This window comes from Terrapene carolina, unplaced genomic scaffold (genome assembly GCF_002925995.2).
Source record: "Terrapene carolina triunguis isolate 2854851 unplaced genomic scaffold, T_m_triunguis-2.0 Scaffold231, whole genome shotgun sequence".
Classification (NCBI taxonomy): domain Eukaryota; kingdom Metazoa; phylum Chordata; order Testudines; family Emydidae; genus Terrapene; species Terrapene triunguis.
In genome coordinates, this window is record NW_020664582.1 from 20,287,342 (window position 1) to 20,309,723 (window position 22,382).

The 22,382-nt window shown below is 45.7% G+C and overlaps 1 protein-coding gene across 4 annotated transcripts in view; it reads left to right on the forward strand.

The window, feature by feature from the left end:
• The window catches only part of MYO1C (myosin IC), a 111,881-nt gene that overhangs the window by 87,402 nt on the left and 2,097 nt on the right, over positions 1-22,382 (forward strand). For all 4 annotated transcript variants that reach the window (XM_024194392.3, XM_024194391.3, XM_024194393.3 and 1 more), the window contains exons 19-31: positions 657-774; positions 1,007-1,120; positions 1,295-1,371; positions 1,511-1,579; positions 1,811-1,895; positions 2,668-2,827; positions 3,951-4,034; positions 11,047-11,140; positions 11,260-11,315; positions 12,138-12,273; positions 13,721-13,791; positions 14,611-14,708; positions 21,379-21,478. In XM_024194392.3, the coding sequence (XP_024050160.1) occupies positions 657-774; positions 1,007-1,120; positions 1,295-1,371; positions 1,511-1,579; positions 1,811-1,895; positions 2,668-2,827; positions 3,951-4,034; positions 11,047-11,140; positions 11,260-11,315; positions 12,138-12,273; positions 13,721-13,791; positions 14,611-14,708; positions 21,379-21,478 (1,262 nt within the window). The remainder of the gene's footprint in view (positions 1-656; positions 775-1,006; positions 1,121-1,294; positions 1,372-1,510; positions 1,580-1,810; positions 1,896-2,667; positions 2,828-3,950; positions 4,035-11,046; positions 11,141-11,259; positions 11,316-12,137; positions 12,274-13,720; positions 13,792-14,610; positions 14,709-21,378; positions 21,479-22,382) is intronic.

The following is a 22,382-nucleotide window of genomic DNA, read 5'->3' on the forward strand; positions in this document are numbered from 1 at the left end:
CCCTCCAGCTACTACGTGGAGGTGTGGCCAGGTGGCTCCGCGTGCTGCCCCATCAGCAGGCGCCGCTCCTGCAGCTCCCATTGGCCGCAGTTCCCGGCCAATTGGAGCTGCGGAACCGGCATTTGGGGTGGGGGCAGCGTGTGGAGCCCCCTGGGTGCCCCTACGCCTAGGGGTTGGAGGCAGGACATGCCGCTGCTTCTGGGAGCCGCAAGGAGCCTGCCTTAGACCCGCTGCACCACCGACCAGACTTTTAACGGCCTGGTCCCGAGCCACCAGGGCCCATTTTTGACCAGGCATTCCGGTTGAAAACCGGAGACCTGGCAATCCTACATAACCAGCCTTCAAGACTCCTCCTGGTCCCTGGAGTTCTTAAGACTGAAACTACACAACTGGTATTGAGCTTGCCAGCCTTGGATTTGACTGTTATATATGAAGGAGAGCTTCTTAGTACTGTATGAGTGAGGAAGGCTGACTTTCACGTGGCAAATGGAATGTTCACTTAGTTGATACCTTGGCTGAGTTCCTGATGGCAAAGTTAGTTATCTAGTTGGTTAGTTGGCAGAGTGATTATGAAGAGCTGATACCAGAACAGTTCCTTTTCCAGATTGAAGGACAGCTGTAATGTGATAATTTCCCACCATTTATGTGATTTCTAGGTCGGTTTGATGAAGTTCTAATCCGACATCAAGTGAAGTACTTAGGACTGATGGAGAACCTGAGAGTGCGCAGAGCTGGTTTTGCTTATCGCCGGAAATATGAAATATTCCTGCAGAGGTAGGATTTACAGTAATTGTCTCAAATCTGTTCTCCCTCACCATCTCTGCACTGATGTGTTCAGAACAGGAAGTTTCTATACAGCAAACAACATGTAGTCTGTTTAACTAAAAGGCCTTGGTTACCAGAATGAATCTGTCTGAGGAAGAGGCACTGTGACTCCCCCTTTGTACCCTGCAGAAGTGCTCCACTTTACTTCTCATTATAAAGTCTCTCACTTGTCTATTTCCAGGTACAAATCACTCTGTTCAGAAACGTGGCCCATGTGGGAAGGGAGGCCCCATGATGGAGTGGCTGTGCTCGTGAAACATCTAGGCTACAAACAGGAAGAGTATAAGATGGGCCGGTCAGTTATTTCTTTCTTCCCTAATTTGGGGTTGTGAGTCATAGGGAGTCTGTGTTTAAATATGGCCCCTGTGTCTAGAGGGTGGGGGAGAGAGCAGAAGCCCCAAGGGGATGGTGAGGGCAGGAAGTAGGTCCCTCTGGCCTCTTATACATAATCGTACATTTCCATTTCCAGAACAAAGATTTTTATTCGTTTTCCCAAGACTTTGTTTGCAACAGAAGATGCTTTGGAGATACGGAAGCAGAGTCTGGGTAAGTCATACGCATTTAACCAGCTGGTTTAGCAGACAACTATCAGTGTGCCTTGTTTTTTGAATTGACCTATTCTCTGTCAGAATCCCAACCTTGGCCACTATTTCTAATTGATAGCTCTTTTCTTTTTCAATTTCAGCCACAAAAATCCAGGCCACATGGAGAGGCTTCTATTGGCGACAGAAATTCCTGCACATGAAACATTCAGGTATGTGAGGGCATGGGAAGCTGAATAAGCTTATGGCTAATTACCTGTATAGTTCAAAGCCCGTATTCTGTTTCTAGCAAGGGGGTGGGTGGAAAGGGGAACAGAAGTTGATCTGAGTTTGAGATGCAAGAATAAAAAGCCAGAAAGCATAGAGTAGAGGGGAATATTTTGGATTATATTGAATTAAGGAGTTCTGTCCAATGTAATACCTTTTGTTTTTATTGTCTTCAGCAATAACTATCCAGTCGTGGTGGCGTGGAACCCAGGGGCGCCGAAAAGCCACCAAGAAAAAGTGGGCAGTGGAGACAATTAGACGGTGTGTTTAAAAAATAAATAAATAAATAATTGTCACATAGATTGTAATGTAGGGGGAGATTCTCAAAACCTAGTTTCTAACAATGAACAGATGGGGATAAACTGTCTTTTCAGTGTCGTTTCTGTGACTTTTTTAAAAAACACATCTGTTGAACAAAGCTCAAGAAATGTGGGAATTTGCATGTTTTCAATAACACAAAGATTCTGGTTCCTCAGTGGAATGGAGAAGTTGGTGAATCTGTAGTTATTTTCATACACTTGAGACTATGATGTGAAATTTGAGTATGGTGGCTGAAAACAAGCACTGCTTTTCCTATATGACGGCACTGATTACAGATCTCTAAATCAAACCTCTAAAACTGGGCTCAAGTGCAACAGGGGAACTGAAACATTACCCCTGCATTTTTTATATATGTTGAATCCTCTATCCCTATGGACTATCCGCTCTCAACCTTATTTGCCCTGGGAGTTGCTTATAGAGCACATGTTCTCAGTTCTTCGCAGATCGCTGCCCAGTTCCCATTCCTTTGCAAGGTGTGTCTTCTGTTTGTCTGACAGTTTCCAATTAATTTGTTTTTTTCCCCGCAGATGCTAAGTTTCTTGTTTATAGTCAATTGCCTTCAGTAATGGAGGCATAGGAAGTCTTGGTGTTAAACAGGTTTGTTGTAGAACCACAGGTGATTAGAGTGGAAGACACTTAGATTCTTTAGTCTAATCATCTGTATCAAACCCATCCATAATGGTTACTGATCTCCCTTCTTCTGCCCATTCAGGTTTATTAAAGGTTTTATTTACCGGAACTACCCTCGCTGCTCAGAGAATGAATACTTCCTAGATTACATTCGCTACTCCTTCTTGATGAACCTCAAACGCAATTTACCAAAGAATGTTTTGGACAAATCATGGCCAACTCCCCCTCCATCACTCTGCGAGGTAGGCAGAAGAAAAAGAGGAGGAGTTGACTACTTTGTGTAGACAGAGTCCTGCACTGTAGTTTCAGTTATTGAAGGCCCTGGGTCACACACATGTCACTGAGAACAGTGAAACCTGTAGAACCTTCATTAGTAGCGGTGATGTGTGAGAAAGAAAGAACTATGTTTGACTCTCATTCTACACTGAATTAGTAGAACTGGCAGAAAAAATAACCAAAACATAAGTTAACATGTATTCTGAGCATCTTTGTGAAATTACAAAAATTAAATGACTGTTGATTATTTAATTTATTTTACATATAATTATTACTGATGTCAGTAAGTGACACTAAAAATGGAATCCAATTATGACATTGTTAAAAACAACTTTTCAAAGTAGAACTGCACTTTAACACATTGGGTATGATTTTCAGAAATGCCTAAGTGACTTAGTATTTTAAGTGTTGGACAGATATCATTTAGCTCAGAATAAAATTTTCAAAAGCACCTCAGGGACTTCTGTAGGCATTTTTGACAATTTTACCCATTTTGTTCTGAGTTAAATGGCTTTTGCCTGAATGGTTAAACTTGGCTGAAAAGCAATGGAATGGTATTTGATTACCCATAAAGAAAGTAAATAAACTTTGTTTTCCTGTCCAGTATATTATTTTATGTTTTGAAGAGTCAGTGCCCTGGATACATGTTTTCTCCACCTGAAAGTTCACTGAGCTGCAAAAAAAACTTATCTAAAGGCCCCATTTTTATGACATTTTCCAAAAATTTGTTCCTGGGAGTGGATCTTCTTGGCCCCTTAAGATTCTTGTGTGTGACTTGTTTGGTTCATAGGTACCTCCAAAATAGGCTGGAGGATGTGAAGAGGAAAATTCCCAACCCCAAGCCCAAACAGTCTGGTTGGAGCACAATGCAGGACAAACTGTCTCAGCACAGGGCAATAGATTACTTGTTGCTGTTTAATTTTAAAAATATTTCTGCAATAACATACAATGTTGAAGATGAATTGTTCAAATTCAGCCTTGCATTTTCTGCATTCATATCTCTTCTCTGTTCTCTCCTTCTATTCTGTTAGAATTGTTTTGCCTTTGTTCAACTTAAAGCCATCTTCACTTACCATCTTATTTCTTCAGGTATCTCAGCTCTTGAGACAGCTGTGTATGCAAAACATGGTGTGGAGCTACTGCAAGAGAATCAGCCCAGAATGGAAACAGCAGGTACAGGACATTTACATTACTTACCAGATCGCTCAATATTGCTAAGAACAAGAGGTGGGATCCACATAGGCACTTAGATGCCCAGAAAAATCACAGGAACAGCATTGTGATCCACAAAGCCAAGTTAGAAATCTAGGCTCCCTATATAATGAATGGGGAGAGATGGGTACCTTAGAATGTGATCTACCACACTAGGTAGGGAGCCACATAAACTAGCCAATGGGCAATACAAACTGGGGAGCGGGGGCGAGGAGTCCTAAGCCTTGCCCCACTCACAGAGTTAGGGACCTATTTCTGCTTAGTGATCAGTGATCCACAAACTGCCTGGAGTCAGATGGCTTAGGCACCTAAAGTGTCTTGTGGGAATGAGTTAGGCATCTGCCGTGCTCCACACAAAAGGGTGAAGTCAGGAGGAGTGGTGGTGCCCACATTATAACTTTTAGCCCAATGGCTAGCGGATTTGCTTGAGATATGGGAGACCCAGGCTCAAGTCCCCCCTTCCTGCCAGAGGGGAAGAAAGGATTTGAACAAGGGTCTCCAGGCTCTCAGGAGGGTGCTCTAACCACAGAACTATGGGATATTCTGATGTGAGGCTCCTTCAACCTCTTCTGTTGAAGCTGTTTCACTGTTAATAAATGATGAACAAGTGATTGGAGCAGCAGAACGGGATCCTGGGGATCCCACCCCCATACCCCCGGTGCATGTCCTAGCCACTGGACTACAGAGCTATTCTCCCTTTCTTTGTCCCAATGACTATTTACTAACCACTGGGCTAGATGTTATCCGGTAGGTGCTGCTGCAGCCTCCTCCGCCATCACCTCCTTCCCTGGCAGCCAGATTTTGAATGGGACGCAATCTGGTAGGCAGCCTCTGAGCACACCTACCAGATCGGGCCTCACAAGTGACTTAGGCAGCCAAACGCTTATCTTCCCCCAGTTTCTGAATCACTCTGGGGCTTAGGTGTCTGGGCACTTAGAGGGAGGCAGCAGTGAGCATCCCAGAGGCAGAAACATAGGTACCTAGGGAACTTTTACTCTGAAAACTTAGGTGCTGAGTGAGTTTAGGCACCTATACGGTTTGGTGGTAGTTTTGTGGTTTGCATTGGCGCTAAAACTGGGATTTAGGTGCCTAAAACTGAGATTTAGGTGCCTAAACCTGGTATTTTGGAGCCCAATCTGGGTTTTAGGTGCCTAAGTATGGTTGAATGGGGTGCGGAGGAGGGGGAGGCAGATAAGACCAGATGGAGGAGAGGGCAGGAGTCCCAAGAGGGTAGCTAGAAGCAGCAGGGAAAGAGGGCATCTTGGGAGGAAGAAGCTGTCATCAGATGCCCACTGACAGTCAGTTTCACAACTGTCTCATCATCTTTTAGTGGCTAGTCCACCTGGAGGATAACAGCCTACTACTGCTACTAGTTAGTCTATCAGCTCAAATGGTAGAGTTATGTGCTATGGATCTAAAGGTCCCAAATCCTGCTGCTGATCAAGCTGGAGGTTAATACAGTTCCATGTGCTGTAATTTCTGGGGGGTTTTCAGTTTGCTTTTAAAAACAATTAGGAAATCAATTCCCAAAAACTACATTAAAAGAACATTACGGTTGCAAAGTGAAGCACTCAAAATTTAGGAAATGTCAGAATTAAGGTTGCCCTGGTGCATGTGTATTTTGATATAGTCTTTCATTGGGAAATTTATGCTTTCATGGAAGAAGTTTTGTTTTGAGGAGCAGTTTGAGGTATGGTAAATCAGGTCAATTAGGGAAGGGAGTCAATCAGGGAAGAAACAGCCATATATAACCCAAATAAATAAAGCATAGAAAATATTAATAAAATATTAAATCTGTGCAATATAACTGAATTACCACTGCTGTTAGCACCTTAGCATTTGCATTTCCTGACTTTGGACTTGTCTACACAAACATTTAGTTTCATTTCAAGTGCTGGTCCCTGTGTGTATTCCACTGTGGGATATACATGTGCTCTACAAATCTGAGATAGGATTCTTGCCAGCAGTATCCATTGCTCAACACCATCACCATTGCTTTCTTCATGCTCTGCATCAAGGGAACAAGGAGTTATGCAACCCAACTGCCTCTCCAGTTTCTTCTTACCATCACAGGATCTGAGTCAGAACCCCTGTGTCCAGAGCTGATCCTTGGTTTCAGTCTGTAAATACAGTGTTAAAAATGTGTTTGTGTTAGTTTACTTAATGTAGATAGTTAATACCTTCCGCACCCCAGGGAGCCTCCCCTGCCTCCTCAGTATGGAATCTGGATTATGCCCAGGTTACAAGGCTTTAAAATCTGTCTCTTCTTCCCTCACTCCTCTTCGGTCAATGACAAGCACCAGCAGTGTCTTTACTGCCTAGGAGAATGCCACATCTCTGCAAAGCGCAGTATTTGCCACTCCTTATCCAGCCAAACTCGGCAAGTGTGGGAACTCTGGTTTAAGAAACATATAATGGAGTGTGCAATGAGAGACCCTGCCAGACATCCAGGAGCACACATCATGGCCCTGGCCAGAAGGCTCATAAAACCAAGACTGTTTAGATACCAGCCTCAGCATTAACAATGGCACCAGCTCCAGTACCAACCACAAGTAAACACGGGGATCCGAAGCACTGGAACTGTTGGTATTGGTTAATGACTATTTGGTGGAAGCCCAGTGCATCATCGGTACCACCTCAGTCCCATAAGGAACCACTGATCACTAAAACCCTTCCCATACCAGTTCCAGAAATACGGGGAGACAAGACTCCATGTCCTTCAAGAAGGGTAGAGACACATATCTCACCAGAGGATATTTTGGTCCTCCCAGACCTGCAGTTTCCCTTACTGATGGAACCAACCCTTACCAGGAAGATTCTGACTCCAACAGACAAAGCAGACTATGGGAAGAGAAGTTCATCCCCTATCCCATCTGCCAGCCATGGAATCCTGGTTTCATCAGCACTGAGGGCACTGTCAGTGAAAATGGACTCCATTTTTTCCTCATTCAGGGAACTGTGTGGGGCTGTGAACGGGGATGCCAGGGGAGGCTACAAAGGGAGAGCAGATACTCCCAAGACTGGTGGGTAACACTGAAGTTAAACTCCCCAACCAGTCACAAACTATGCTTCTGATCCCCCACACTGGTTATCAAGAAGCAAAAAAGAAATCACACAGCCCCCTTTATTGCATTCCAGTTCTGTCTCCCAATCAGCACCTAGGTCCAGTACAGTGAGAAGTTATTTTAAACTCTGCTCACATATACAAAAACGTTCTTCTGACCCCAAAGGGTCAGCCACATTACCAGGTCAGTATAGGTTTGGATCTTACCCAAAATACCACGCTGCCAGCCAGTCCTTTAGTGTCCAAAACTAAAGGTTTATTATAAAGAAAAGGGAAAGAACAAGAAGAGAAATGTTAAATGGTAAAGCAGTTACATAAATATAAAGACTTCAAAGTCCATATATCAAGTTCCTAGCAGTATTGGTGAGTTTGCTGGCTTGAAAGTCCCTCTGGATCACAACCACAGCTTGGATGGGTCATTCAGTCCTTTGTTCAGAGCGTCAGTTTGTAGCAAAGTTCCTCCAGAGGTGAGGTAAGCAGGATTGAAGACAAAATGGAGAAGATGCAGCTACCCTTTATAGTCTTTTTCCATGCGGCCTGTGCTTCCTTTGTTTCAAACACAAGCTGCCCAGCACATGGCTTCAAAACATTAGAATTCTGTCCATAGGCATGTCCGTCTGAGTCATAATGTGTATCTGCCTTCTCTCAATGGGTCAGTTGTATAGCTAATGGTCCTTAATGGGCTATCAAGCAGGCTAGGCAGTGCTGCAGATGCCAAACTGTCTGGAGGTGTCACCCAGAACCATAGCACAGGTTCGGAATACAGACATATCTATAACTCATAATACAAAGGTGATATAAACACACAAATGAGATGATCATATCTGGCAAATTATAACATTTTTGCAGATATCTTACATGGCATATCTGGAACAACTCATTGCAATTTTACAATATTAGTATTCATAATATCCTCAAGTGTCCCCCAGCATCGTGGGGAGGGAAGCACAAGGGACCAGAGGATGAGTGGGGTGTAATATAATCAAAACAATTAGGTAGGAAGATGATAGAAGCATTTTGAATGGATTTGAGAAAATGGATGAAGCTGTAGGGATAGAAGAAAAGGAATGGCTCTTCTAAGTGTCTGTGTGTAAGATAGGTAGCATTGTATTCTCTCTCTCTCTCTCTCTCACACCCTCAGGAGTGATAATCCTACAAGAGATGCAGAATAGCAAGACTAGTCATTTTCCCTTTCCACATTATTCCTAAAGCTATGCAAATCAGCTGTGTGAATGAGCAATATTCCAGTCTAACAGCACTCCAGATTGCATGAAAAAATCTATGTACATTCATATGTATATATTTGAGTAATTGAGAAGAATAAACCACCCCTGAGATTCCATTTCCTACATGCAATAGCTCTGCAAAAGCAGACAATGAGAAATATATTAAACATGCGAGACATTGCTAGAATATCTCCTAAATATCTGTTATATTTTAATTTAAATACAGTTGTTTTATATTTACATAGCTCTAGTTACATACCTTATGCCGGCTACAAATCTCTGAAAACGTCTGAATAACAAATTATGCAGGGAATGGCTGGTTATTGTAGATATGGCTGTGCCAGTTTGCACAGGCAATTACCCAGATCTTCAAAATACTGTTCTCAGTAGCTTGCTTTATTTAAAAAAAAAAAAAAAAAAAATGCATCTTTGTCTTGGAGACTTATAGATAGGACCCTACCAAATTCATGGCCGTGGAAAACACGTCACGGACCGTGAAATCTGGTCGTGTGCCTTTACCCTATACTATACAGATTTCAACGGGGAAACCAGTGTTTCTCAAAGTGGGGGTCCTGACCCAAAAGGGAATTGCGGGGGGTGGGGTGTCATAAGGTTATTTTTTTTTGGGGGGAGGGGTGTCGCAGAATTGCCACCCTTACTTTTGCACTGCCTTCAGAGCTGGGCGGCCAAAAAGTTGCGGCTGTTGGCCAGGTGCCAGCTCTGAAGGCAGCGCCTCTGCCAGCAGCAGCACAGAAGTAAGGGTGGCAATACTATACCATGCCATCCTTCTGCGCTGCTGCTGGCAGTGGTTCTGCCTTCGGAGCTAGGCTCCATGCCAGCAGCTGCCACTCTCTAGCTGCCCGGCTCTGAAGGCAGCGCCCCCTACCAACAGCAATGTAGAAGTAAGGGTAGCAGTACCACAACCCCCCCAAATAACCTTGTGACCCCCCCCAACTCCTTTTTGGGTCAGGACCCCTACAATGACAACACTGTGAAATTTCAGATTTAAATAGCTGAAATCATTAAATTTATGACCGTGAAATTGACCAAAATGGACTGTGAATGTGGTAGGGCTCAACTTATAGATGTGCTTTTGAACTATGAGAGTTGTGCAACATGGCTTATCTACAACTTTTTTAACAGTTAGCCCTCTACATAATTTGAAGCAAAAATGCTGCATCAGGAAAATTAGGTTATTGACAGTGCTGTTGCCTGCATTAGATTATTGCCACATCATTTAAAAGTCTCTGCATGGCTGTTTCTTTTGTTCCTTGTTCTATGCTAGATCTCCCACTTGGGCCTTGGCAAGCTGAACAGAATGCTGTTTTTTTGCCAACTAGTTAGCAATGGCTATCCCTCAGGACTGACACTTTCATCTTTTTCATCTATAAAGTATTTAGTATACTTTAGGTATACACACACTGCAATTAAAAATATGTATTACTGAGTCGCAGAGCCTGGGTCAGTTGATTTGGGCTTTCAAGTTTCGGGCTGCAGGGCTAAAAATTGCAGTGTCACCGGTCAGGCTCGGGCCTGGGCCTGAGCTCAGAGACCCTTCCCACTCACAGGGTTTCAGAGCCCAGGCGCCAACCCCAGCCCAAATGGCTATGGTGCAACTTTTAGCTCTGCAGCCTGAGCCCCATGTGCCCAAGTCAGCTAACCCAGGCCAGCCACGGCCGTGCTGCACATCTTTTATTGCAGTGTACACATACCCATTGGGCGCTATACAAATAATACACTTTGTAATGTTCTATTTGTCCTTATGTGGCAAAAGCTGTTCATTTGCAAGGTCATACATCTAAGAACTAAAAATGTGGGTCATGTTTATATGACTGGGGACTGTCCAGGAAAGCAGTGCCTCTGAAAGACACTTGCGTGTCATGGTGCATAACCAGCTGAACATGAGCTCACAGTGTGGTGTGGTGGATAAGAGAAGAATTGCTATCCTTAGCTATATAAGCAGGGGAATATTGAGCAGAAGTAGGGAGTTCTTGTTATCACTGTATACAACATTAATGAGATCATTACTGGAATACTCTGCTCAGTTCTGGTGTCCATGCTTCAAAAAGGATGAGGACAAAATAGAAGGGTTTCATAAAAAGAGCATAAATTACTTCAAGTCTGGAAAATGTGCCTTACAATGATAGAATGAAGCTCAAAGTGTTTAGCTTAACAAAGAGCAGGTTAAGAGGTGACCTGATCAGCATCTATAAGTACTGTACCTGCATGGGGAAAAATTGCCAATACCAGAGGATTTTTGTAATCTAACAGACAAAGGCATAAAAGATCCAATGGCTATAAACTGAAGCCAAATAATTTCTCACTAAGGCACATATTTTTAACATTAAGATTAATTAACTGTTGGAACAATTTACTTAGGGATACGGTATTCTCCTTCCCTTGAAGGCTTTCTATCAAGCTTGGATGTCTTTTTAAAAGATATGCTGTATCACCACCAGAAGTTATGGGCTTACTACAAGCAGTACTTGTTGCAATTCTATGGCCTGTGTTATGCAGGAGGTCAGACTACACGATCATAACGGCCCCTTCTGGCATTAAAATCTAAGACTCTCTCCTTTACGGAGCTTCTGGAGATAGCTATTGGTCTATATTTAAATAGAATTTTACTCTGTTACACAGATCCAGAAAACTTCTGTTTTTTTTTTTTTTTCCCCCCTTGCAGTTAGATCAGAAAGTGGTTGCAAGTGAGATGTTTAAGGGTAAAAAAGACAATTATCCTCAGAGTGTTCCCAGACTCTTCATCAACACTCGACTTGGTGAGTAGCACTCAGAAATCTGAACAGGGAATACTAGTACTTTTTCTCTCTCTCTTTTCTAGTCATTTCTCTTCCTGCCATAGTGTTACTCCTGACCTTCTCTTTGGTTTCTCTTTTAGGCACCGAAGAGATAAACCCTAAAGTCCTTCAGGTTTTAGGAAATGAAACAATCAAGGTGAGACTTTGTGTCCTGTGATTACTGTGAAGCTTCTGCAATGATTCAGTAGAAGTGAACTCTTTACCAAGGGTCTGGATTTCCTGATGTGATGTATTAAGAATTCTACATTAGATTAGGGGGTATCTGTGATGATAACTCTGTGCTGAGGTGTTAATGTTCCAACTGCAAAAATTGTAGTTTTGAGGTGTGTGTAAATTTGGATTATGGTGTAGAATTTGGAATTGAAAAGGGTGTTTTCCTGCTGGTGGAGATGATACACTAGGTGAAAGGGGCTAGAGTAGGCCAAAATGCATTATAGACATGAGTTAAATTTGGCCTTTCAACACCACTGTGAACTGGGTGGTATTATCTTCTTGTTGGTGGAGAAATTGAGGTATGGGTTAGGACCAGTTTAAATCACATAGGCAGTCCTGAAAATATAAGCCAGAATGCTTGTCTGCCACCCCTATAAACTGTATGCAATGTTGTTATAGCCATGATGGTCCCATGATATTAGAGAGGCAAGGTGGGTGAGGTAATATCTTTTATTGGACCAACTTCTGTTGGTGAGAGTCACATTTTTGAGTTTAGAGCTCGTCTTCAGGCCTGGGATTATATATAACAATGAAAGATATCAAATTCCAGACCTGAAGACGACGACCTCTGTATGAGCTCAAAAGCATTTCTGTCTCTCACCAACAGAAGTTGGTCCAATACAAGATATTACCTCACCACCCCACCCCCCGTTGTCTCTCTGACTCCCGTAAACTGACCACTAGTCAGTGCTTTCTACGTTGGAGGGCAAAAAGTTCCTTTTGGAAATCATAACACTTGTTTCAGTATGCAGTTCCTGTGGTCAAGTATGACCGGAAAGGATACAAGGCAAGAGTGCGGCAGCTACTTCTCACTCAGAATGCCATCTTCATAGTTGAAGAAGCCAAAATCAAACAACGAATTGATTATGCCAATCTGACAGGTAAGGCAACTGCAGGACACATGATTTTTGCTCACTTAATGATTATAGGTGGGGGCGAAGACTCCAGATGTTTGAGTGATCTGTACATAAGAAGACAGAGTGTTAGATATAGAGTAGCTTTTTAACTTTAATATCCTAAAATTGGGATTTCCCAAAATTGAGCCCCTACTAGTGCGCATTGTAAATATTCTTTGTACAAGTGTGATTTGTGGGATTGATCAACTACATACACTTGCTACAAGGGAGTTTCACAGTCTCCAAACACCAGGCAGAGCAGTGTTAGTGCCTCAGCTTTTTGGGACATTGTTTAGTTTTCCAGGCCTCAGGCGTTTAAAGATTATTGTTGGCATTTGTGTAAAAGTTTATTGGTTAGGATACGCTAGAAAAATGCTAACAAAGGAATCTTATTCAGAAATAATTGTACCCAGTTCAGCCCTTGGCTGATGTACTGTGGTCACTACTTGGCTTTACCTTGTCTGTGAAATCTCTTCAGACCTACTTACTCCCACCCCCACCCCCTTAGTTCCTACAGTCCCAGACACTGCAGTCTGTAGCATTATTGCAAGTCCCCTTTCCTCCTTTCTCACCCAGTTCAGTAATTCACCACTGCATTGCTCCAATCCTGACCTAACAGAGTCTTCTATTGCAGACATAGTTGCCAACATTTTAAAAAAGTTTTCAAGGGCAACACTAATTCAGGGGTTTGGGTCCCACAAGCCCCTATCATTGCAGGGCTGAGCATGTTTCAGTGAAAGTTAGGTTATTTTAATTTGAATGTCCTAATCTCAGGCTGCAAAATGTTTGCATTTTAGATTTTAATCTGATACACTTCTAACTAAAAACCAAACACACCCAAATCCTTTCAAAACAAAATGCTACACCGCACACAGGTGCTCAGATACTATGGTGATGAAAACAGTATAAAAACCTACGTACAATAGAATTTCTGCATACTTCAAGTTATCTGGGTGGGCCCATTAGGGTGTGTTCAGGAGGAAGACTAGGTTCCGTCTCCCCTTCATCTCCATCTCAATTTTAAGGAGAGGATGGCAGGTCTATTCTCTTGTAACGTTCTCAGGGGCATATGTCCTCAGTGAAGTCCTCGTTCTCAGGGATAACTTAAGCATTTCCTGACTTTTGTTTTATATTCTCAAACTTAGCAATGCCATTAATATATTTTCATATTTAATGTAAGTTTATATTTTGGGCCAAGCCTTGGTTTCTGAGTGATTATTGGGAGATAGGGACAGAACAATAAGCGGCTGTTTCATTCTCTTCCAATTGGGGCACCATATAACTTATTTGTCACACTCATGGAAAATTTCTAAAATGCTTGGAAAATTGATGGAGTCCTTTGTACTCAGTTCAGGCTTCACAAGGACCACTAGAATTCAGACTGTCTAGGCATCAAAATATATTGGAGTCAAACAGCATTTCTGTTTTGCAGGAATCTCAGTCAGCAGCTTGAGTGACAGTTTGTTTGTGCTGCATGTGAGCTGTGAGGATAACAAACAGAAGGTAGGAGAACCTCGTCTCTGTCATTCACTGTCTCACTATCCATAAGTGCTGAATGTCCCAAACTGTATGAAACAGCTGCAGGTCCTGAGTTTCAGGGAGAAGGAGAGAGGGAATATTCAGAAGAGCTAGAGAGAAGATGTAAATAGATGGAATGCAGGGTGGTACCTAGATCTAACTTACTTTTGATTTGTCACTGCTTTCTAATTGGGTTGGTTGTTGTTTTTTTGTCATTGTCCTGTACTGGGGAGATGGGTTCCCTCATAGGTGCCGACTTCCCCTCTGCCCCGTGGGTGCTTGACCCCTGGCCCCACCCCTGCACCACCCTTGCCCTGCCCCAATTCCACCCCCATCCCAAATTCCTACCCCTGCCTCCTTCCCTGAGCATGTCATGTCCCCACTCCGCCCCCTCCCTTCCGGAAAGTCCTAAGTGCTGCCAAACACCTGTTAGGTGGTGGAGGGAGAGGGGGCGGGAAGTGCTGGGCGGGGGAGGAGCGGGGATGCGGCGTGCTCGGGGTGGGAGGAGGTGGGGGGGGGAGCTTGGCTGCCATGGAGTCGGCGCCTATGGGTTCCCTGATGGATGTTGCAGCAGTTTGGATTGGTTCTATGTCTTGGCCTTATTACTAACAGCATCAGAAGTGTTTAAGTCTGTATCAGGAGATTTATAGTATGATATACATGTCCTGGACTTCTCCAGCAAATGAAGCTCATACAAATACAGACTATCCTGCAGGCCCTTGGGGATAATTCTGGGCTCTTATACACTGAAATAAAATCTGTTGAGAATTAATGATTACAAAGATCTTTTATGGCTTTTTTCAGGGAGATGTTGTACTACAAAGTGATCATGTCATTGAGACACTAACCAAAACTGCCATGAGTGCTGACAAAATCAATAATGTCAACATCAGTCAAGGCAGGTGAGTTAAGAAAGAAGTTCCTTTTTTGTTCTGAATAGGGTACTCTGTTCAAGCCTTGTTGGGAAGTGAAAAGAGTGTTACAGTTAATTTAAACCAATGATTGACTTCAAAACCTCCTTAACTAACTGCATGTTACTAATTACTTTCTCACAGAAGTAGCAGATCACTTGTCACTGCTGTATGATGCGACCGTAGCTGTACTGACTACCATGGTAGCTATGATATCATTACTTCTCTGTCACTGACAGAGATGAGTCACTGTGGTAACATGAAGCCTGTAATTATCTAGATACTTCTAAGTAAAATAAGTTACAATAAGGAGCACGGTTCTCCGAGTGCTTGCTCAGGTCCATTCCATTGCAAGTGTGTATGCTCGTCACATGCACCGGTGCTGGAAATTTTCCCCCCAGTGGAATCCATAGGGCCAGCTCCAGCGCCCTCTGGAGTTGTGCGCGTGTGCACCAGTATAAGGAACAACGCCAGTCGCCCTTGCCCCCCTCCCCACCCTTTCAATTCCTTCTTGCTGCCAGTGACAGTGCTGGAACATCCTCCTGCTTTGGCAAGGAACTTAGCTTAGGGACAGGGCGTGCCCCATGTCCCCGGACTTCAAACCGTGTGAGCGGTGCGAGAAGCCCATGCCAATCAGCGATCCCCTCCAGAGCTGCTTGAAGTGCCTGGGGGAGACCAACGTGCATGACAAGTGTAGAATCTGAAAAGGATTCAAGCCATGCACTAAGAACGAGTAGGACATAAGGTTGAGAGTGCTGGTGCCGCCAGCACCTTGGGATGACAGTCCTCTCTAGAGGAAAGCCAGTACTAGGGGCACTGCAACAATCCCCATAGGCATGGCATCGCTCCCCTGCACTGCGACGCTCAACATCACTCACGCCACCAGTCTCTGGAGCTGTGCTACCGGTTTTCAGAGACCCACCCAAGTCCTCGGCACCGATCTCTGGACTCTTGGCACTGGTCCCCAGACTCATGGCAACGATCACCAGACAATCAGTGCCAGCTTCCCGAGGCACACCATCAGTCCCCAGAAACCCGGCACCAGTCCCTGAAGCCACAATGCCAGTCCTCACGGTCCCACTCTTGGTCACCGGAGCCCTGGCACCAGTCCCCAAGCTTGAGGCGTCGATTGCCAGAATACTGTTGCCGATTCCCCCGAGCACCATCGCCAGACACGTGGCACCCTGAGATGGGGCTGCGATACCGCTCCCCACGTGCGAAGCACTGGACCATCTTGTATGTTGGGGAAACGGGAGCAGCAGCAGCACCGACCTGCTCACCGAGGGAAGACCCTGCCTCCTTGGGCTCTGAGGAAGTCACAGCGCCCAGGCGCACTCTGCAATGCCAGCGGGTTTTCCCCTGGGGCCGCCAACAAGCACATGGCCCCAGAGCGAGTGGCCTACACCCTGGCAGATCTGGAACCCGGGGGGATCCCCCGCCATCGCAGAGTCCCAGGTACAATGCTCAGTGTCTGGGGCATCAGGAGAACCGTCGGCAAGAGTCTCCCGCCCGCCTCCTGACTCAGACAAGGGATTGCTTCAGGATACTCAGGAGCCTCCATCAGCTTTGGATGAGGCTGTGCCAGCCAGGAAAGCGGAGTCAGTCCCTTCCCCGGTTCTAGCCTCCTCATCTTCCTCACCCAATGAGGCAGTGACGGGCCAATCACATGTGGTGCCACAGGCTGATTTTAAGACACACCAAGAACTACTTAAGCATGTGGCCACTAAACTTGGACTGGAAGCAGAGGAGTGTCAGAACCAGCTGACATGTTTGACATCTTGGCTGCAGTGGCCCTATCGAGGGACACCCTGCCTGTCTACGAGGATGTAAAACTGGTCAAGGTCTGTCCCGTTGCAAAGCATGCAGAGAGAAAATACTATGTCCCTGCTAAGAGCTTTGAGTATCTTTATTTCCACCCCTCCCCAAGTTCCTTGGTTCTGTCTGCTGCCAATGAGCAAGATAGGCAGGGTCAAACCAGTTCGACCCCCAAAAATAAGGACACAAAGAGGTTCGATCTTTTCTGCAGAAAAGTTTATTCAACTGCAGCCTCCAGTTATGTGTCACGAATCACCACGTCCTGCTCAGGAGGTTTGATTTCAATGTGTGGCAATCCATGGCCAAGTTTGCGGACTCATTGCCACAGGAATCCAGGCAGGAGTTTTTGGCCATACATGAAGAGGGCAAGACTGAGGTGAAGGCTTCCCTCCAGGAAGCCTCTGACACAGCCAACTCCGGAGCCAGAACAATGGTGTTGGCCATTTTAACAAGATGGGCATCGTGGCTGCAGTCCTCAGGGCCTTTCCGCGGAGGTCCAGCAGTCCATTCAGGATTTCCCTTTTGATGGATTGAACCTGTTTTCTGAACAGATGGACAGCAGGTTGCATGGTCTGAAAGACTCTAGGGCTACATTACGCTTCCTGGGCCTTTATACTCCTGTGCCTGCAAGGAAGCGATTTAAACCCGGCAGCTTCAGAGATTTGTAGGCCAGACCAGGTCAGAGGCCTACTGAAAGAAGCACTGGCCGCATTCACCCAGTCGGGCTCTACCGGATATACACCTGGAAATAAGCAGATATTTTGTGTGTGCACCCAAGGGCGACCTCCCAGGCTACAACCCAGGATCCAAGCACCCTTTTATTTTCAAGCGGTCTCTTGCCCTACCTCCCTGCTTGGGCCACTATAACGGTGGATCAGTGCGTGCTCAGCACCATAGCGGTGAGGTACGCCCTCCAATTTTTTTCCATCCCTCCTTCCTCCCTCTTGAGGGACCCTTCTTACGAGCAATTTCTTGCCCAGGAGGTGCAAACCCTCCTGTAGGTGGGGGCCATACAGGAAGTTTCAAAAGAACTGAGAGGGAAAGGGTTTTACTCCTGCTACTTTCTGATACCGAAGGCCAAAGGGGGTCTACGACCAATCTTGGCCCTGCGAGGCCTCAAAAAATATCTCAAGAACTTGAAGTTCTGCATGGTCTCTTTGGCCTCCATCATCCTCTCCCTGGATCCTGGAGATGTGTACGTCTCAACTTAAAGGATGTGAACTTTTCTATTTTCCATAGGAACAGAAGGCTCCTACGATTCATAGTCGGGCAGACTCACTACCACAGTGGCTCTCAAACTTTTGTACTGGTGACCCCTTTGACATAACAAGTCTCTGAGTGCGACCCCCCCCGAATTAAAAAACACTTTTTTATATATTTAACACCATTATAAATGCTGGAGGCAAAGCAGGGTTTGGGGTGGAGGTTGACAACTCGCGACCCCCCGAGAGGTCCCGGCCCCCAGTTTGAGAACCCCTGCACTACAAGTTTGCAGTGCTCCCATTCAACCTAGCAACAGCCCCAAGAGTGTTTACGAAATGTATGGCAGTGGTCACAGCCTACCTCAGACGTCAGGGTGTTCAAATTTACCCGTACCTTGACAATTGGCTCATCAAGGGTCACTCAAGAGCACAGGTCCTTAATCCAAGCTACCTGCCAAGTGCTGGGCCTGTTGATAAATGAACAAAAATCAACATTGGTGTGGGTGAAAAGGATAGAGTTTATAGAAGTCCTCAACTCTACTCACACCAAAGCCTTCTTACTGGAAGCCAGGTTCTGAGCAATGTCGGATCTGATTGCCCGAGTCACGACCCATCCACTCACCACAGCCCAGGTATGCCTCAGCCTGCTAAGCCACATGGCAGCGTGCACCTATGTGATTCAGCATTCAAGACTGCATCTCAGACCACCGCAGATGTGGCTGACATCCATCTACTCCCCAGTCAGGCATCACTTGGACAAGGTCCTCACAATTCCACCGCAAATTTTTTCTAATTTTTTTTTTTTCTTTCTAAAAAATACTTACCTCCATTGCATGGTGATCGACCCCCGCACAATGTAACCAGAGGAGTTCCGTTTGTAACCCCATGGCCTATGGTGTCCCTGGTGTCAGATGCCTCGGACTTGGGGTGGGGAGCCCATCTTGGTCCCTCAGGACTCGAGGCTTATGGTCCCAACAGGAGCTATTGTTAAATATAAATGTTAGAGAGCTCAGGGCCATCTGTCTAGCTTGTGAAATATTCCTTCCCTAGCGCTCGGGCAAGGTAGTGCAAGCGTTGACAGACCACACAGCTTCAATGTTCTACGTCAACAAGCATGGGGGAGCGCGGTCATTGGCCCTTTGCCCAGAAGCCCTTAGCCTGTGAGACTTCTGTATCCAACATGCTATCCATCTGGAAGCCTTGCACATCCCTGGGGTCCGGAACACAGATGATCAGCAGCTGAACAGCAGATTGCTTCAACAGGTCCTTCTTCTCTCACCATAAGTAGTCCCTCCACCCAGAGGTCATCAGGACCATCTTCCAGAGGTGGGGAACTCCTCAAATGGACCTATTTACTACCAGGCAAAACAGAAAATGCCACCAGTTTAGCTCCCTGCCAGGTCTTGACAGTGGTTCGCTATCCGATGCCTTTCTTCTGTCATGGGCAGGCGACCTGATATATACCTTCCCACCAATCCCACTTACCAGCAAGGTCCTCCTGAGGATCACGACAGACAAAGTACGAGTCATTATGATAGCCCTGGCATGGTCTCGCCAGCATTGGTTCGGCATGCTCATGGATTTAGCGGTGGCAGCCCCTTGGACGTTTGCCAACTACCCAGATCTGCTCTTGTGGGACCACAGGCAATTACTGAACCCGAACCTTGCCTCCCTGCACCTGACAGCATGGATGCTGCATGGCTAAGCCTCGAGGAACAGGCCTGCTCCATGCAGGCCCAGCAGCTTCTCTTACAAAACAGAAAACCCTCCACCAGAGTGACTTACCTGGATATGTAGAAACAGTTCACCTGCTGGGCATCTGAATGGAACTTTTCTCCAGCTCAGTCTTCTTTACAATTCATTCTGGAATACCTGCTCCATTTAAAGCACCAAGGTCTGGCACTCATCAGGCAAGGTACACCTGGCAGCCATATCGGCTTTCCACTCTCACATCCAAGGTAGATCAGTCTTCTTACATGCAAGGATAATCAGATTCTTTAAATGCCTTGAAAGACTCTTTCTGCAGGTCCGTGATCGGGTTCCCTAATGGGATCTCAGCCTGGTCCTCACCAAGCTCACTCGTCCTCTCTTCAAGCCCCTTGCCTCCTACTCTCTTACATCTTTCGTGGAGGGTCGCCTTCCACGTAGCCATCACTTCGGTGAGACGAATCTCCAAAATTAAGACCATGACCTCAGAACCCCCTTCTACAGTGTTCTACAAGGACAAAGTCCAACTGCGTCCAACCCAGCCTTCATGCCAAAGGTGGTATTGCAGTTCCATGTCAGTCAGGGTATCTTCCTGCCAGTGTTCTTCCCAAAGCCACAAAATTCCAACGAGGAGAGGCGTTTGCATACTCTGAACATCAGATGTGCCCTGGCCTACTTTGAATGAACCCAGTCCTTCTGCAGGTCTACTCAACTTTTCATTGCGGTGGCTGACAGGATGAAGGGTTTCCCGGTGTCATCTCAGAGAATTTTGTCCTAGATCACTGCCTGCTTGTGGATCGAGCCACCACTGGAGGGACTCGAGAACCTGAGGAGAGAGCGTGACCAGTCTATCTATATGGTCCCGGTTCGGCCTGTACACGGGGAGGGTGGGTGGGAGGGAAGGAGGGAACAGAATTGGAGAGAATATCCCAATTCTACCGTGCTCAGGACCCAGTGGTCTGAGGTTATTTGAGCCCAGGCATGGTAGAAATGGGATAGACGGTTCACAAAGGGAGGAGCAGGATCCTGGTATTGAACTGGTTGCTCCATCCTCGGGCACACCTTCAAAAGTTTGGCTTTGAGCTCGAAGGCTGCTTAGCTGAGCCTGGCCCTGGCCGGAGGAGGATTGAGATGGGTGCCTCCTGTTACTCCTGCCCTGCTTCCTAGCGCAGGTCCCCAGTCAGGACATCTTTTAGTCGCAGTACGCCATCAGACAGCAGGCTGGAGATGATGCTGCGTTTGGGGACTGCTTGGGAGTCACCTACTTGGAATTGACATGAGCAATCACTCTAAGAAGAAAAAACAGTTACCTGCCTTTTGTAACTGTTGTTCTTCAAGATGTGTTGCTCACGTCCATTCCAAGACCCACCTGCTTCCCCTCTGTCGGCGTAATCTGGCAAGAAGGAACTGAAGAGGCGGCGGGTTGGCAGGGCCCTATAGACACTCCTGGGTGCTCCACAGCCAACCCGACGAGTACTGCTAGGGAAAAGCTTGCTGCCGATTGTGCGCACGCACACCGACTTGGAATGGACATGAGCAACACATCTCGAAGAACAACAGTTACGAAAGGTAGGTACCTGATTTTTCTTTGAGATGTGTTGGGTCATGGAATGGACATGAGTATTCTCCTTCCCCTCTGTCGGAGTTCTGGCAACAAGGAACTGAGGGGAGGGGCACAGCGGTGTCTTATACCAGTGCATACATGCGCGACTCCAGATACCACTGGGGGAAAACTTCAGGCACCAGTGCATGTGATGAGCATATACACCTGACATGGAAGGGACATGAGCAACACATCAATAGTTATGAGAGGCAGGTAACTGTTTTTTGTGAAGTATTTGCATTGTACTGTAGCATTAGGCACAACTATACTGTTCATGAGCAAGTTGGGACTTAGCTAAGATACCATGTGAGGACTCTTCCTTTGTTTCTTTCAGCATAAAATTTACAATTGGGCAAGGCAAAGAAGGAATAATTGACTTTACTTCAGGATCTGAACTGCTCATAGCCAAAGCCAAAAATGGCCACCTTGCTGTGGTAAGTGTCTTCGGGTGTAAGAGTTTGCACAACTTAAGAAGGAAAGTGTTTAATCTAAACGTGTTTAGAAAAGTGGGTTTTAAATTATGATTGTCTTTATAGTTCCCTACACAATACAGGAAGCATTTGCATTCCAACCTCTCTCCCATTCTGAGCTGTTGGAGGGCTGCACCCTGCAATTATCAGACATTGTTCAGACTTGGCTAGGCTGCTTCTCTGCCTATAGTGGTGCAGTTCAGTATTCCCACCTCATCTGTTCCAAACCCACCTTAGAAACTGTTGATTTTAGAGCAGAAGTAAGAAACAATCCTTTACCCCAATCTCAGTTCCCCTCTGGGACTGAAATAGCCATATTGCTGCTTGAACAGGACCACTTGTCATACTCCTCCAGATTTGTTCCCCTGTGCTATCATGTCACAGCAGGCCAGAGGTAAGTCCAAACACACTGAATCTAAAAGGGAAAAGTTCCAAAGTCTCCATCCCAGTTTCAGACTGGTCAAGAGGTCAGTCCCAGAAGGGAAATAACTTTCCACCCCACCCCTAAGGTGGAACCATCGGAGCTAGCAGCCCTACCGATTGGGATTTGAGGAGGGCAAGCGAGAGGGGAGTTACTTATTCACATAAAACAGAAGACTTTACATAGTAAAATTGTTGGAATTTGGCCAGGACACTGAAACCAGCATCCCTTTTCCGGGCTATGGACATCTTCCATAGCCCCATCAAGGCCCCCGTTTGCTCTTATGCCTACATTATGATTATATCCCAAAATATTTTGTGATTTTCAACCCTATGGGACTGTCCACTAGTGTTTGCCCATTAGAACAACTTTATGTGGACTCTGCTTAACAAAGCATATCTTCCTCCAGTGAAGTTCCAGACTGCTGGGGTAAACTTTTGGGAGTCT